Source organism: Zootoca vivipara, chromosome 4 (assembly GCF_965207765.1).
Source record: "Zootoca vivipara chromosome 4, rZooViv2.hap1.1, whole genome shotgun sequence".
In the NCBI taxonomy this organism is placed as follows: domain Eukaryota; kingdom Metazoa; phylum Chordata; class Lepidosauria; order Squamata; family Lacertidae; genus Zootoca; species Zootoca vivipara.
Genome location: NC_142587.1, coordinates 98,479,575 through 98,495,316, shown reverse-complemented (window position 1 = coordinate 98,495,316; position 15,742 = coordinate 98,479,575). Strand labels below are relative to the sequence as shown.

The 15,742-nt window shown below is 46.2% G+C and overlaps 1 protein-coding gene across 1 annotated transcript; it reads left to right on the top strand.

The window, feature by feature from the left end:
- The first annotated feature begins 4,704 nt into the window (after positions 1–4,704).
- On the top strand, positions 4,705–14,764 carry NEU3 (neuraminidase 3). Its single transcript, XM_060274046.2, has 3 exons — positions 4,705–4,856; positions 9,813–10,018; positions 10,991–14,764. The coding sequence occupies exons 2-3, from the start codon at positions 9,818–9,820 to the stop codon at positions 11,972–11,974; spliced, it is 1,185 nt and encodes a 394-aa protein (XP_060130029.2). The 5' UTR covers positions 4,705–4,856; positions 9,813–9,817; the 3' UTR covers positions 11,975–14,764.
- Positions 14,765–15,742: the final 978 nt, after the last annotated feature.

Here is a 15,742-nt window from a genome sequence, read left to right as displayed (position 1 = left end):
ACAGCGATAGGGTACATCTCAAAATCGATCTCGAGACCAATTTCGTCACGGGAATAACAAAACAACAATATGACAGCAAATAGGGTATGGTCACATCTTATGGAATCAGAGAATTTTAGAGTTGGAAAGGGACCTCAAGGGGCATCTAGTCCAACACCCTGCATTGCAGGAAGATTTTATGCACATTTAGCCTGAACAGTTTGAACCGTACGCGGTTGAAGGCAGGCTGGTTGAAATTGCGCATGTGGGTGCCTCTGTGTTCATGGATGGGGGGGCTGATGAGGGTCGGGTGCCTTCATGCAACAGCTAGACTGGTGACTGGGAGTGGCCACCGAGACCATACAACACCGGTCCTGAAAGACCTACATTGGCGCTCAGTACATTTCCGAGCACAATTCAGAGTGTTGGTGCTGACCTTGAAAGCCCTAAATGGCCTCGGCCCAGTAGACCTGAAGGAGCGTCTCCACCCCCATCGTTCAGCCCGGACACTGAGGTCCAGCTTCGTGGGCCTTCTGGCGGTTCCCTCACTGCGAGAAGTGAGGTTGTCAGGAACCAGGCAGAGGGCCTTCTCAGTGGTGGCGCCCACCCTGTGAAACGCCCTCCCACCAGCATAGCTATCAAGTTATCCCCTTTTTTAAAGGGAAATTCCCTTACGCTGAATAGGCTTCCTCACAAGAAAAGGGAAAACTTGACAGCTATGCCCACCAGATGCCTAGGAAATAAACAACTACCAGACTTTTAGAAGACATCTGAAGGCAGCCCTGTTTAAGGATGCTGTTAATGTTTGTTGTTTTATCATGTTTTTAATATTCTGTTGGGTGGCGCCCATAGCTGCCAAGTATCCCGTATCCGCCGGGAAAACCCCTTTTTTCTTACCGTTTCCCGGCGGTCTCCCGTTTGGTGGAAAATCCCGGTATTGTCCCTTAAATTGGCTTCTGCCCGGCGGCCATTTTTCTGGTGCCGCTTTGCCCTTCTATGGGCACCAGAAAATGGCGCCGGCGGCGCCGGAAGTCGCTTCCGCGCATGACCGGAAGTTGCGTGACGCGACTTCCAGTGGCGCTTCGCCCTTCTATGGGCATCAGAAAATGGCGCCGCCAGAGCCGGAAGTCGCTTTTACGTGTTTCCGGTCATGCGCGGAAGCGACCTCCGGCGCCGCCATTTTCTGATGCCCATAGAAGGGCGAAGCGCCACCGGAAGTTGCGTCACGCAACTTCCGGTCATGCGCGCGCTGCCGATCCCAGATCTTTACGACCCGGACTTGGCAGCTATGGTGGCGCCCAAAGTGGCTGGGGAAACCCAGCCAGATGGGCGGGGTATAAGTAATAAATTATTATTATTATTAAATTATTATAGTAAGTATAGGAGGTCTTCCTCACCTGCGGAGGTTGGTGAGGTTGACAAAGACGTTGGCATGGAAGAGGCGGTTGTCCCAAGAGCAAGACTTCCAGAGCTGGGAACCTCGGGGAGCTCTCACTGGCAAGGGAAACATACAGGGACTTTGGCTGCCCCACATCACTCAGGGAAAGGCAAAAGGGGAGAGAAGGGTGCAGTGTAAGAAAGGAAAGAGGAAGCCAATTTGGTGCCCTCGAGATGCTGCTGAACTACAACTCCCATCATCCCCCAGCTAGCATATCCTGTGGTTGGAGGCGATGAGAATCGTAGCCTAACAACAACCGGAACACACCATGTTGGCTTTCCCTGATCTACAGGTTCCACAAACAGCCCTGTTTAGGGAAGTTTTTAATGTTTGATCTTTTATTGCGTTTTTAATAACCTGTTGGAAGCCGCCCAGAACAGCTGGGGAGGCCTGGCCAGATGTGCGAGGCATAAGTAACAAATTTATTATTATTATTATTATTATTATTATTATTATTATTATTATTATACGGTCCTTGGTATCCCAAATCTGTTAGTGAGGCAGAGTTTCATTATTTCAGTCAAACCGGTTTCTAGATGATTTATACTTCTCACCTGCTGCCCCGCCCTGCAGGTGTTGGTTCTGGGGTGGTGGCTCATCGCCCCAAGATGAGGATACAAAGCTCCTATTGATGAGATGAGGGCAGAAGGAAGGGAACACCTGTCTAGGTAAAACACATCCTTCCTTCTTGGGTGTGTCTTTGAAGGAAAGGTAAGGTGGGCGGGGTTGTGGAGCTAGTGAGTGGGACTAAAGCGGGAGGGGAGGGGCTTCCAACCTGGAGGATTGTGCAATCTGTCTCTACCCCTTTATACATACATACACATACACGCGCGCACACACACACACACACACACGCACACACATATACCGTGTTTCTCCAAAAATAAGACACCGTCTTATATGGCTTATTTTTGGGGTATGGCTTATATTCCTTGAATGCTTAAAAATCCTGCTATGGCTTATTTTATGGCTTCGTCTTATTTTCGGAGAAACAGGGTGTGTGTGTATATATATATATATATATATGTGTGTGTGTGTGTGTGTGTGTGTGTGTGTGTGTATACCCTCCACAGTCACTTACGGACCCATTGTTAAAATCTTGTTTATGGAGGACAATCTTACTTGGCTATGAGTGATCACCGAAGAAGAAGAAGAAGAAGAAGAAGAAGAAGAAGAAGAAGAAGAAGAAGAAGAAGAAGAAGAAGGAGAAGAAGAAGAAGAAGTTGAAGTTCTATCTATCTATCTATCTATCATCTATCTATCTATAAATTTTCCATTTAATATTATACATTCACATCATCATTATCCACTTTACCACTTTGACACTTTAGAGCAGGCACCCCCAAACTTCGGCCCTCCAGATGTTTTGGACTACAATTCCCATCATCCTTGACCACTGGTCCTGTTAGCTAGGGATCATGGGAGTTGTAGGCCAAAACATCTGGAGAGCCGCAGTTTGGGGATGCCTGCTTTAGAGCCTATCAACCTCCTTCCCTCCCGCCTCATGGTTTTCAAAATTAACCTTTATATCACTGCAGTTTGCACGTTTTCCAATTCTAATTACGCTCATTACATAATAATGGCTCAAAATTTAAATAATGATAGAAAGATAGAAAAATTTCTCATTACAAGTCTTCAGACAACCGTGCTAGTGATGTTAATTGCTTACAATAACCTTTCAATATTGTATAAATTTAATCCAGTTACAGGTAGGTAGCCGTGTTGGTCTGACGTAGTCAAAAACAAAAACAAAAACAAAATCCTTCCAGTAGCACCTTAGAGACCAACTAAGTTTGTCATAGGTATGAGAAAGCTCATACCTATGACAAACTTAGTTGGTCTCTAAGGTGCTACTTTTTATTTTTTTAAAAACAAACAAATTTAATCCAGTACTTGATCTTGCTGGTTTCGGATTTTTCCTGCCACCTTCGCCAGTTCTGAAATGTCCACCATCCTCATCTGCCACTCTTCTTTCATTGGTACTTCTTCTTGTTTCCATTTTTGGGTTAAAGAATTCTTGCTGCTGTTGTTGCGTACATGAACAGCCTTTTTATCTTCCCTTGGTATCTCTTCAGCCATTATACAGTACCCAGTAAAAAGGCTCCTGGTCTTTTAACAAAAGTATTTTTAAACATTTTCTTTAGCTCACTACAGAATCACAGAATCACAGAGTTGGAAGAGACCACAAGGGCCATCCAGTCCAACCCCCTGCCAAGCAGGAAACATCATCAAAGCATTCCTGACAGATGGCTGTCAAGCCTCCGCTTAAAGACCTCCAAAGAAGGAGACTCCACCACACTCCTTGGTAGCAAATTCCACTGTCAAACAGCTCTTACTGTCAGGAAGTTCTTCCTAATGTTCAGGTGGAATCGTCTTTCTTGTAGTTTGAATCCATTGCTCCGTGTCCGCTTCTCTGGAGCAGCAGAAAACAACCTTTCTCCCTCCTCCATATGACATCCTTTTTTATATTTGAACATGGCTATCATATCACTCCTTAACCTTCTCTTCTCCAGGCTAAACATACCCAGCTCCCTAAGCCGTTCCTCATAAGGCACCGTTTCCAGGCCTTTGACCATTTTGGTTGCCCTCCTCTGGATACGTTCCACCTTGTCAGTATCCTTCTTGAACTGTGGTGCCTAGAACTGGACACAGTACTCCAGGTGAGGTCTGACCAGAGCGGAATACAGTGGTACTATTACTTCCCTTGATCTAGATGCTATCCTCCTATTGATGCAGCCCAGAATTGCATTGGATTTTTTAGCTGCTGCATCACACTGTTGACTCATGTCAAGTTTGTGGTCTACCAAGACTCCTAGATCCTTTTCACATGTACTGCTCTCAAGCCAGGTGTCACCCATCCTGTATTTGTGCCTTTCATTTTTTTTGCCCAAGTGTAGTACTTTACATTTCTCCCTGTTAATATTCATCTTGCTTGCTTTGGCCCAGTTGTCTAATCTGTTAAGGTCATTTTGAAGTGTGATCCTGTCCTCTGGGGTATTAGCCACCCCTCCCAATTTGGTGTCATCTGCAAACTTGCTCAGGATGCCCTCAAGCCCATCATCCAAGTCATTGATAAAGATGTTGTACCATTTCCCAGAAAGCCAAGTCCACCACATGTGGCAGATTAGAAGATACCTTCCCTTTCTTTACATTTCCAGCACTCATTAGTTCTTGTCCTCTCTGCCTCTTTCCATCCCCTCCCACACCTGCTTTGCTCAATTCACACAATTCACACACCTGCTTTGCTCAATTCCTGACGCAACGACTGGGGCTTGGCAGGTGCTGCAGAGAGGAGGCGGGTGGAAGGAGAAAAAGCTCCTTCTGCTCTGGTTTCTGGGGTGGAGAGGCTCAGCTGCTCCCTCCCTGCCATCATTTGTGGGGTTGATCCTGCCCACGAAGAGCTCCCTCTCCCACTGATCTCGGAGGAGCTTGCTGCCTGGTGAGTGATGGAGATGAATGAAGGATGGAGGGGAGGAAAACCGAATTGGGCGGCTACCCCGAATTCTTCCCCCATTATTCTCACCCTTTCTGCGAGGAAAGGAACTCTTTCTCTTCCCACCACCCGCTCGCAACCACAGCATCCCAAGCATGTAGGGGGAAGGGGGTCGTTTCAGGGCGCGCTTTTAAAACTGCATTTTGCAGGCGAGGTGGGTGGAGAAGGAGAGAGAGAGAGAAAGAAAGAAAGAAAGATGCGGGGAGCTGGAGGAAGAGTTAGGGAAGGAGGCAGACTGCAGGTGTGCATACCCACAATTATTTCTTCATCCCAGAGAGAGAGAGAGAGAGAGAGAGAGAGAGAGAGAGAGAGAGAGAGAGAGAGACCGTGCTGTGAAAGGATGCCAAGACCTTTGTTGATTTATTTAGGTAAAGAGCGTGGATTCGTGCTTTTCAGACTATAGCTTTTCACAGGACAGGCCCACGTGTTCATAACCCCCACTGGTGGGGTTTATTTAGTTTTTTATTATTTCTCTCTCTCAAAAAAGAATGTTCTAACCTACCCTGAATACTGCTTTCTGCCGGAGGGGCAATTATAGATAATCATAGGATTCTAGAGTTGGATGGCTTCTTTCTTTCTTTCTTTCTTTCTTTCTTTCTTTCTTTCTTTCTTTCTTTCTTTCTTTCTTTGTTTTAAATGTTTTCAGAGCAAAAAGAATGGCATGCCCAGTGCATAAAACTAGGGGGATAAAGAGCCCCAGTCAAAAATCCCATTTAGAGAATATACCTCTTCAGCATCTTCAGAAGGAAATGGTTTTCGCACTTGTTGTTGTTTGTTGTTTAGTCCGACTCTTTGTGACCCCATGGACCAGAGCACGCCAGGCACTCCTGTCTTCCACTGCTTCCCGCAGTTTGGTCAAACTCATGTTCGTAGCTTCGAGAACACTGTCCAACCATCTCGTCCTCTGTCGTCCCCTTCTCCTAGTGCCCTCCATCTTTCCCAACATCAGGGTCTTTTCCAGGGAGTCTTCTCTTCTCATGAGGTGGCCAAGGTATTGGAGCCTCGGCTTCAGGATCTGTCCTTCCAGTGAGCACTCAGGGCTGATTTCCTTCAGAATGGAGAGGTTTGATCTTCTAGCAGTCCATGGGACTCTCAAGAGTCTCCTCCAGCACCATAATTCAAAAGCATCAATTCTTCGGCAATCAGCCTTCTTTATGGTCCAGCTCTCACTTCCATACATCACTACTGGGAAAACCATAGCTTTAACTAGACGGACCTTTGTCGGCAAGGTGATGTCTCTGCTTTTTAAGATGCTGTCTAGGTTTGTCATTGCTTTTCTCCCAAGAAGCAGGCGTCTTTTAATTTCGTGACTGCTGTCACAATCTGCAGTGATCAAGGTTATCGCACTGCACACCCTCAAATCTGAGATGCTTTGCAGTACTCCTCTAACAACAGCAGAGCCCCCTCCTCCCAAGTCCCAGGGCATCCTTAGCAGCACTTCCTATGTAGTCCATTAAGCTGCAATTGATTCTTCTCCCCCCTTTCTGTGTGTGTTGCAAACAGTCCCATTAAACAATCTCCCCTCTTAGCCCCCCTCCCCCAAATGCAGGGAACCAGCATGCTCTTAAAGATCAACCGGCTGTCCAGTTCCCTGGTCCACCAAGTTTCGTATATGTAGCGCCCCCCCCCCCTGCACCCACCCCTGGGACCAGTTTCCACACTGCAACTGTTTTAAATGTATTTCTTTATATTAAATATACAAGGAGTTGTAGCTCCTTGCCGGATCTGGATACGACGTCAAAAAAGTGCTAGCACTTTGATTAAGCTACAAAGGCGAGGAATGAGATCGGCTTTACCATCTATATACCTCTCAAATCTTCACACACTTGACAATAAAATGGATGATCTGCACCTTATTAATCAAGAAAACTCAAGGAAACTACGATATGCTAAAGACGAGGGAGATTATAGTGGCAAAACAAACCTATGATTCAGACTCAGTTCTCAAACATGTCTTGGCTACTCTTCGGAAGAGTTTACAGAACATTTCTGAATATAAGAGAACATCTTCTTTTACTGAATATAAGAGAACATATTCTCAGGGCCATCTCAAGCAGGTTGGACGCCCTGGCGCTGTGGCGCGTCGATCGCTGCCAAGCAGGAAACACCATCAAAGTATTCCTGACAAATGGCTGTCAAGCCTCTGCTTAAAGACCTCCAAAGAAGGAGACTCCACCACACTCCTTGGCAGCAAATTCCACTGTCGAACAGCTCTTACTGTCAGGAAGTTCTTCCTAATGTTTAGCTGGAATCTTCTTTCTTGGAGTTTTAATCCATTGCTCCGTGTCCGCTTCTCTGGAGCAGCAGAAAACAACCTTTCTCCCTCCTCTATATGACATCCTTTTATATATTTGAACATGGCTATCATATCACCCCTTAACCTTCTCTTCTCCAGGCTCAACATGCCCAGCTCCCTAAGCCGTTCCTCATAAGTCATCGTTTTCCAGGCCTTTGACCATTTTGGTTGCCCTCCTCTCTGGACACGTTCCAGAAATGACCCAACTAAAGCCCACAAACCCAATTGCAAGCAAATGCGCATGAAGCTTTCGTTGAGAACAAAGAGAAATGGCAGCAAGACGGGCGTCTCGATGGGCCTGCCAAACCAGAAAGATTTTTATCAGACGCTTAAAAGAAGGTTAGTGAGAACACCTGACTAACTTCGAGAGCCAGGCAGAGAATGTGTGTGTCAGGGACAATCCAGACTGGTTTTAATTACGTGAAAACCTAAAAAGAGCCTGTTGGCCAATGGTTCATCCGGTCCATCCAATTTGTCAGGCAGATGCCTTCAGGAAACCCACAAGCAGGATCCGAGCACAAGAACACGCCATCCCTCCTGCTTCGGATCCTGGAGACACAGCATTTGCCGCTGTGGACAGAAGCCGTTCAGAGCCTTCTCCTCTTCGAATTTGTCTAATTCTCGGCTATCCAAGTTTGTGGCCATCGCTGACTTCCTGCGGAAGGGAGTTCTTTGGAAATATGTGCTGTGTGAGGAATTAACTTTCCTTTATGACCACAGTTAATTTATTAAGGAGACTACTGCCTTGTAGTGCTTTACACTTAAGATAATTAAAAACACTTCTTAAGTGTTTTTAACTTACACTCTTAATCCTGCCAAGCTAGCATTTCGAAAGCACACCAGCGGAAAACTAGATAAATAGGTACCGCTGCGGTGGGAAGGTAAACGGCGTTTCCATGCGCTCTGGTTTCCATCACGGTGTCCAGTTGCACCAGAAGCGGTTTAGTCCGGCTGGCCACATGACCTGGAAAGCAGTCGGCGAACAAACGCCGGCTCCCTCGGCCTGAAAGCGAGATGAGCGCCGCAACCCCAGAGTCGCCTTTGACTGGACTTAACCGTCCAGGGGTCCTTTACCTGCTTTGCACTCTTAAGTGGAAGTTTACACTCTTAAGTGTAAATTAAGAGAATAAATTTAAAAGATAATTTCAACGCAAATGTGTTTAAAACAAGATAAAGATCTGTCCTTTATCTTCCAACATTCAGGATCATTGGGTGCCTATGTGAGAGGGAGAACAACTTTTTCTCTTATCCCCTTTCTCAATGCCAGGCATAACTTTATAAGTGTCGTCTCTTCCTTGCCTTTTCTCTAAACTGCAAAGTCCAAATGCTTGCCACCTTTCCTCATACGGGAGTCTCTCCATCTCCTTGGTTATTTTGGTTGCCATTTTCTGAACTGTACACAGTATTCCAAATATGGTCACACCCAAGATTTGTATTATGATATTGGCCGTTTCATTTTCAATTTCTTTCCCAATGATCCCTAGCCTTTTCTGCAGCTGCCATAGATGGGGTGAATGACATCATTGAGATATTGCCAAGGTCTTGTTCCTGGTACATTACCACTAGTTGGGATGCGGGTCGCGCTGTGGCCTAAACCACTGAGTCTCTTGGGGCTTGTTGGTCAGAAGGTCGGTGGGTCAGAAGGTCGGTGCTCTGTCCCTGCTCCTGCCATCTTAGCAGTTCGAAAGCACACCAGTGCAAGTAGATAAATAGGTAAGGTAAACAGTGATTCTGTGCGCTCTGGCTTCCATCATGGTGATCCGTTGCACCAGAAGCAGTTTAATCCTGCTGGCCACATGACCCAGAAAGCTGTCTGTGGACAAACACCGGCTCCCTCAGCCTGAAAGCGAGATGGGCGCCGCAACCCCATAGTCGCCTTTGACTGGACTTAACCGTCCAGGGGTCCTTTACCTATATCTACACCTACCAATAGTTCAGACATCATGATTGCATATGTAGAAATAAGATTTTTAAATCTTTTTGCCCCAACATGCATTGCTTTACGCTTGTTTATGTTGAATTGTGTTTGCAATTTTACCCCCCATTCACGGAGTGTGGAGAAGGTCCTATTGGAGCTCTTCACAATCTTTTTTTTGGTTCAGCACCGTCAATTTAGTATCATCAGCAAACATGGCCACCTCACTGCTCACTCCTATCCCTAGATAAATTATGAACAAATTAAAAAGCACAAGTCCAAAGCAAACAAGATGAATTTTAACAGGGAGAAATGTAAAGTACTACACTTGGGCAAAAAAAAAATGAAAGACACAAATACAGGATGGGTGACACCTGGCTTGAGAGCAGTACATGTGAAAAGGATCTAGGAGTCTTGGTAGACCACAAACTTGACATGAGTCAACAGTGTGATGCAGCAGCTAAAAAGGCCAATGCAATTCTGGGCTGCATCAATAGGAGTATAGCATCTAGATCAAGGGAAGTAATAGTACCACTGTGTTCCGCTCTGGTCAGACCTCCAACTCTTCCAACTCTAGGATTCTGTGATTCTAAGTCCCAATACCGATTCTCGGGGACTCCACTTTCTACCTCTCGCCATTGGAAAAACTGTCTGTTCCTCTGTCTGTTCTCTCTTTTTCTACCATGCTCAGGAAACATGGCCCAAGTTGGTTCAGGGAAGACGGTTCTTTTCCACCAGAGAGACCCAAAAGGTCTCACCTACCGCATCCCAGCTCTGCTCTACCTGCCGTCCGAGTCCACTTTCCTGGCATTTGCTGAGGAGCGCTCAACGCCCAGAGATGAAAATGCCAAGTTCCTGGTGATGAGACGAGGGCGGAAGGAAGGAATGTCTGTCCAGGTAACACCAAGAGCAGAAAGTGTAACCGAGCTATATTTCATTCCATAATTCTCTTCTTTCTTCCTATATACATAAAATGTAAGGCTGTCATCACGCAGCAGTTCATGTGGCCACCAATATGTGACCAAGTCAACTCCAGTGTGAAAATAGGGTGGCAGGTGGCCCAGGTGAGCTGTTGAATTGTGCTCTGTGAAGTTCCTGGTGACAAGGTGAGAGCAGAAGGAAGGAACCTCTGTTCCAGGTAACACCAGGTGCAGGAAATGTAACTGTGCTTTTCCTGATTTTTCATTCTGTGTAGCATTTGAGTTGGGTTCCAGCAACAAAAGTATTGCCAGGAAAGAGTGGTACTTGGCTTGGTACTGAGCACCCAAGGAAGTCTCTTGAAATCATTGTGGACAGCTTATCTGACTCCTTTCAATCTGAAATGTTAGTTGACCTGGCAATGATGTTTGTTTTAAATATTGTTTTAAATGGCAAATTTAACAGAGAATAAATGAATAAATGTATATAAATAATAGTACCAATATTAGTACCAATAATCATTTGAACCGTGGTCCATTTCAGAATTCCAGAAAATTCCAGAATGGCTTCACTGGTAAACACCTCTTGCTTAAATACTACGGCACTTTGCCAGCTCACATACCTGTGTCATGAAAATGGATTCTGTTTCCTCTGCCTCCGGGAACTCCCCACTGCCGCTAAACATCTCGCCCTCACACGTCATGATTTGCAATATATTGCCAGGTCACAAATTATGAAACCAAAATCATGATGTGGACTGGAAACCGGTTTTTGAGGGTTTTTCTCCCAGCCCTAACACACATCATGATTCATGATGTGTTGTCAGGACAAAAGCTATTAAACCAATATCACGAGATAGACTTCAAACCGGTTTTGGATGATATATGGATATATCACCCAGCCCTAGTGAGAGAACCACCGGCTAACTACTCCATCTTTCTTCCTTTCTAGTGGGGCCCTCAGGAGTCTCTGATGGAAGCCACGTTGCCCGGCCACCGCACCATGAACCCTTGCCCCGTGTTCGAGAGGAAGAGCGGACGAGTTTTCCTGTTCTTCATCTGCGTGGAGACCCACGTCACGGAACGGCACCAGATCATCACAGGGAGGAACGCCGCTCGGCTCTGCTACGTGATCAGCCAAGATGGCGGCCGCACCTGGAGCCAGACGACCGACCTGACGGAGCAGGTGATCGGCAAACATTTGAGGAAATGGGCCACCTTTGCGGTTGGGCCTGGTCACGGCCTGCAGCTGAGTTCCGGGCGCCTGGTGATCCCGGCTTACGCCTACTACATCCACAAGCGATGTTTCGGGCATGCGCTCAACTGCTGGACCAAACCTCATTCCTTCGCGTTCTACAGCGATGACGGCGGGCAGAGTTGGGCCCGAGGACAGCTGCTCATGCACCTGCGCACATCCGAGTGCCAAGTTGCGGAGCTGACCCGCCGGGACGATAGCCAAGTGCTGTACTGCAACGCCCGCAGCCCCGACCGGTTCCGGGCCGAGGCCTTCAGCACAGACGGCGGAGAACACTTTGAGGAAGGGTACCTCTCCGAGGACTTGTGTGAGCCACCCGGTGGGTGCCAGGGCAGTGTGGTGAGCTTCTTCCCTCAGCCGGAGGGTAGCTCTCGTTTCTCTTCGGCCTCGCTCAGCAGCGCCAAGTCCTGGCTGGTGTACTCTCACCCCACAAACTGTCACAAGCGCTTGGATTTGGGCATCCGCCTGAACACGTCCCCGTTGGAAAAAGACTCTTGGCACCCTCCCTGGCTGCTGTACAAAGGTCCCTGTAGCTACTCGGACCTGGCTGTGTGCCAAGAAGCGGGGAACACACTGGTGTTTGGGTGCTTGTTTGAGTGCGGGGTGCACCATCCCATTGAAGAAATCGCCTTCCAGCTCTTCACCAGTGCCGAGCTTTTGAGGAACGTGAGGGAAGGGTGATGTTGCGACAGGGGGGAGGCGGGTGGGGGGGACTCTCTGGTCCTGAATGGGGTAACTGTGCCCCTGAAGGACCAGATGCGCAGCCTGGGAGTCAGTTTGGATTCACAGCTGTCCATGGAGGCACAGGTTAATTCTGTGTCCAGGGCGGCTGTCTACCAGCTCCATCTGGTACGCAGGCTGAGACCCTACATGCCCGCGGACTTTCTCGCCAGAGTGGTGCATGCTCTGGTTATCTCCCGCTTGGACTACTGCAATGCGCTCTACGTGGGGCTACCTTTGAAGGTGAACCGGAAACTACAACTAACCCAGAATGCAGCAGCTAGACTGGTGACTGGGAGTGGCCGCCGGGACCACATAACACCAGTCCTGACAGACCTACACTGGCTCCTAGTATGTTTCCGAGCACAATTCAAAGTGTTGGTGCTGACCTTTAAAGCCCTAAACAGCCTTGGTCCTATATACCTGAAGGAGCGTCTCCACTCCCATCGTTCTGCCCTGACACTGAGGTCCAGCGCACAGGGCCTTCTGGCGGTTCCCTCGTTGCGAGAAGCCAAGTTGCAGGGAACCAGGCAGAGGGCCTTCTCGGTGGTGGTGCCCGCCCTGTGGAACGCCCTCCCATCAGATGTCAAAGAGAAAAACAACTACCAGATTTTTAGAAGACATCTGAAGGCAGCCCTATTTAGGGAGGCTTTTAATGTTTAATAGATTATTTTATTTCATTTTTCTGTTGGAAGCCGCCCAGAGTGGCTGGGGAAACCCAGCCAGATGGGCGGGGTATAAATAAGAATTATTATTATTATTATTATTATTATTATTATTATTATTATTATTATTATTATTATTTATTTTGCACCTCTAGGTAAAGTCATGGGCTTAGAAAATTGAGGTGTGCGGCTTTGGATATGGTCGCTGTTTCTAGGTAACAACAACCAGGTCCTCCAAACTTACCTCATTAGAAAGAGCACAGGAAACCTTCTGCTCCATTCAGATGCTCAGGGCTTCCCTATTCCACAGTTAGTGTGGAAAGGTGTCGTTTCATTCACTTAACATTTTGGCAGGTGCATTCTGTACTTTCTGTGATATGATTTCTGCAGATGCGGACACCTTTAGCACCACGCCCCCATCATTGCAAAAGGCAGGGGTTTTTAATTAATTTTTATTTATTTAACAATATTCATATACTGTGTGTATAATAGGCATATTCTTCAAGCGGTTCCCCACTCCTGATATACAGAAAGCTTGAAAACTTTTGGGTACCAGACAATTTCATACTGGGGCCGTCTTTTTCCACACCCTGCCATTCTTCAAGGACCTGCGGAGAGTCCCAAGGGTCTTGGAAAGACTGGGGCGAGAACGGAATAGTACTTTGTGCCCACATCAGACAGAGTCAGACCATTGGTCTATTTAGCCTCGGCTCAGTATATCTGAAGGATGGTACATCGTTCTGCCCAGACACTGAGGTCCAGCTCCGAGGGCCTTCTGGCGGTTCCCTCCCTGTGAGAAGCAAAGTTACAGAGAACCAGGCAGAGGGCCTTCTCAGTGGTGGCACCCGCCCTGTGGAACACCCTCCCATCAGATGCCAAGGAAATAAACAACTATTTGGCTTTTAGAAGACATCTGAAGGCAGCCCTGTTTAGGGAATTTTTAATGTTTGATCTTTTATCGTGTTTTTAATATTCTATTGGGAGCCGCCCAGAGTGGCTGGGGAAACCCAACCAGATAGGCGGGGTATAAATATATTATTATTATTATTATTTGTCTGCACTGAATGTCAGTGGCTCTTCAGAGTTTCAGGCAAAGCACTCTCTCTCTCATCTGGAGACGCCGGTGATTGAACTCTGGACCTTCTGGCCCTGCACGGGACTAAATGTTGCAGCCTGAGCCAACCCTTTGTGCCAAAATCTTTATGCCAAAATTTTGAACTCTTGTGCCAAAATGCTTGCAATCTGCTGGCATTTGTTGTGCTTCTGTTATGTTGGTTTAACTCAGCTTGGCTGGAAATGTATTATGTGTCAAACACTACAAAGGTATATCAGTTTTATACCAGTTTTAACGGTCATGGCTTCCCTCAAAGAGGGTGCTAAGATAGCGCTGCAAACAACTTTGGGGTTTGTTTAAAAATAGCTCGACGATTTCGGTGTTGTCCTGGTTGTTACTTTTTGAAATATGGCAACCCTAGCTTTTAGCTTTATTTGCTTTTTACGCTAGCAGCGTTTTCAGCATGTTTTCCTTGGGTGCCTTTGTCCATTTCACAGTAAGGTCTTATTTGGGCAAAATGGTAAAATTATAGCTCAGCTATACTTGAAGAATCCTTCTCGGCTTCCTTCTTCCCTCCCTGGTGCAGCCATGAGAAGGAGATTGGAAGTTTAAGTTTCCATTTGTCTATTGTTTCCTGTGTTATGTCTGAACCTCGAGAAACTGTGGTTGGCCTTAACTGTGGTTTACTCAAACAACCAAACTTCAAAGCATTGTTGACAAAGTTGGCTTGTTTTCCTAAAGCAATGGCAAGGGGAAATATTTCCGCCTGATGGCCACGTTCCCTGCTGCCCACCATCTCTGCCTTTGCTTGGTCCAGTTGTATTGCCTACGTTTCTGGCACCAACGCCAGCCAAATCCTTGGACATTGCACTGTGAGCATGTGGGAAATAAAGTGCAAGCTGTAAACAAACAATAACCTACAGGGAATGTGTTTGAATAAAATGATCTGCTGTCATTTCCATTCTCCGCTTCCTTTCTTTTTTTCTGCAGGGTTTTTTGCATACATCAAAAACCGTAGCACACGGAACGCACACTGGGATTGTTCTAATGCATGGGTGGCCAACTTCCAAGGGACTGAGATCTACTCACAAAGACTGGCAGTGATCTACCAGTCAAAGGAAGGAGATCCCTGGTTTTTTTTGGGGGGGGGGGTCAGGTCAAAGTTGTTGTTTTTTAGGAAAGAGGAAAGCACCATTTTGGGGGGCAAACATGTTGAGCATCACCAAATTGGGTGACGGACATCTTGAGTAGGGATGGAGGAGAATTTAATACAGTCTGTATTTTTAACTGAACTGAGATATGAGTCTGGATATGGATTTAAATAGGTACAAAAAAAGACCTTCAAGAGAATGTCAAAACCAGGGATGCCTGCAAAATCTCTCTATTTTTTAAATCCATATGAAAATACCTATTTAAATCCATATCCAGATTCCTATTATCCTACAGATATTTAAATGAGGTTGCACTTGTAGATTCCTAATTTTAAAATATATAGAGAAGAGATGTTGCAGGCATCCCTAGTTTTGACATTCTCTTGAAGGTCTTTTTTTGTAATGCGAACAGACCTTTGCAGGTGTTTATTTTGTACTTTTGCTTAACCCATCACCTTAATGATGGTCTGTGGTTGGTTTTTTTGTAATTGGGTGTTTTTTTGGGGGGGGGGGAATTGTGTTTTATGTATTATTACACCACATTGGGTTTTTGTATTATATGGCTGTTCATAAATATTCCCTCCCCCATTATTCAAGTCTCCTAGTGATGCAGGGATAAAACTGTAGCACATTTGCAAAGATAAACAGCATCTGGCATGGTTTCAAATGGGAAGGGGGGGCACCATGTTTTGAGCTTCCTGCATTGCAGGGGGTTGGACTATATAAAATCAATCAATCAATTGTTATAAAAGCGCATTTTGGGGTACATTTTTCATAACACAATCAATCAATCAATCAATCAATCAATAGAGGACCATTGGGTTTCTCTTTTTTTAATTTTTTATTCAGTTTATTTAGT

Excerpts from the sequence above, each read along its gene's own strand:
- NEU3 (XM_060274046.2), top strand. The coding sequence starts at position 9,818 with ATGGCCCAAGTTGGTTCAGGGAAGACGGTTCTTTTCCACCAGAGAGAC. Across the intron at positions 10,019-10,990 it reads AGGAAGGAATGTCTGTCCAG|TGGGGCCCTCAGGAGTCTCT; the intron begins GTAACACCAAGA and ends CTTCCTTTCTAG.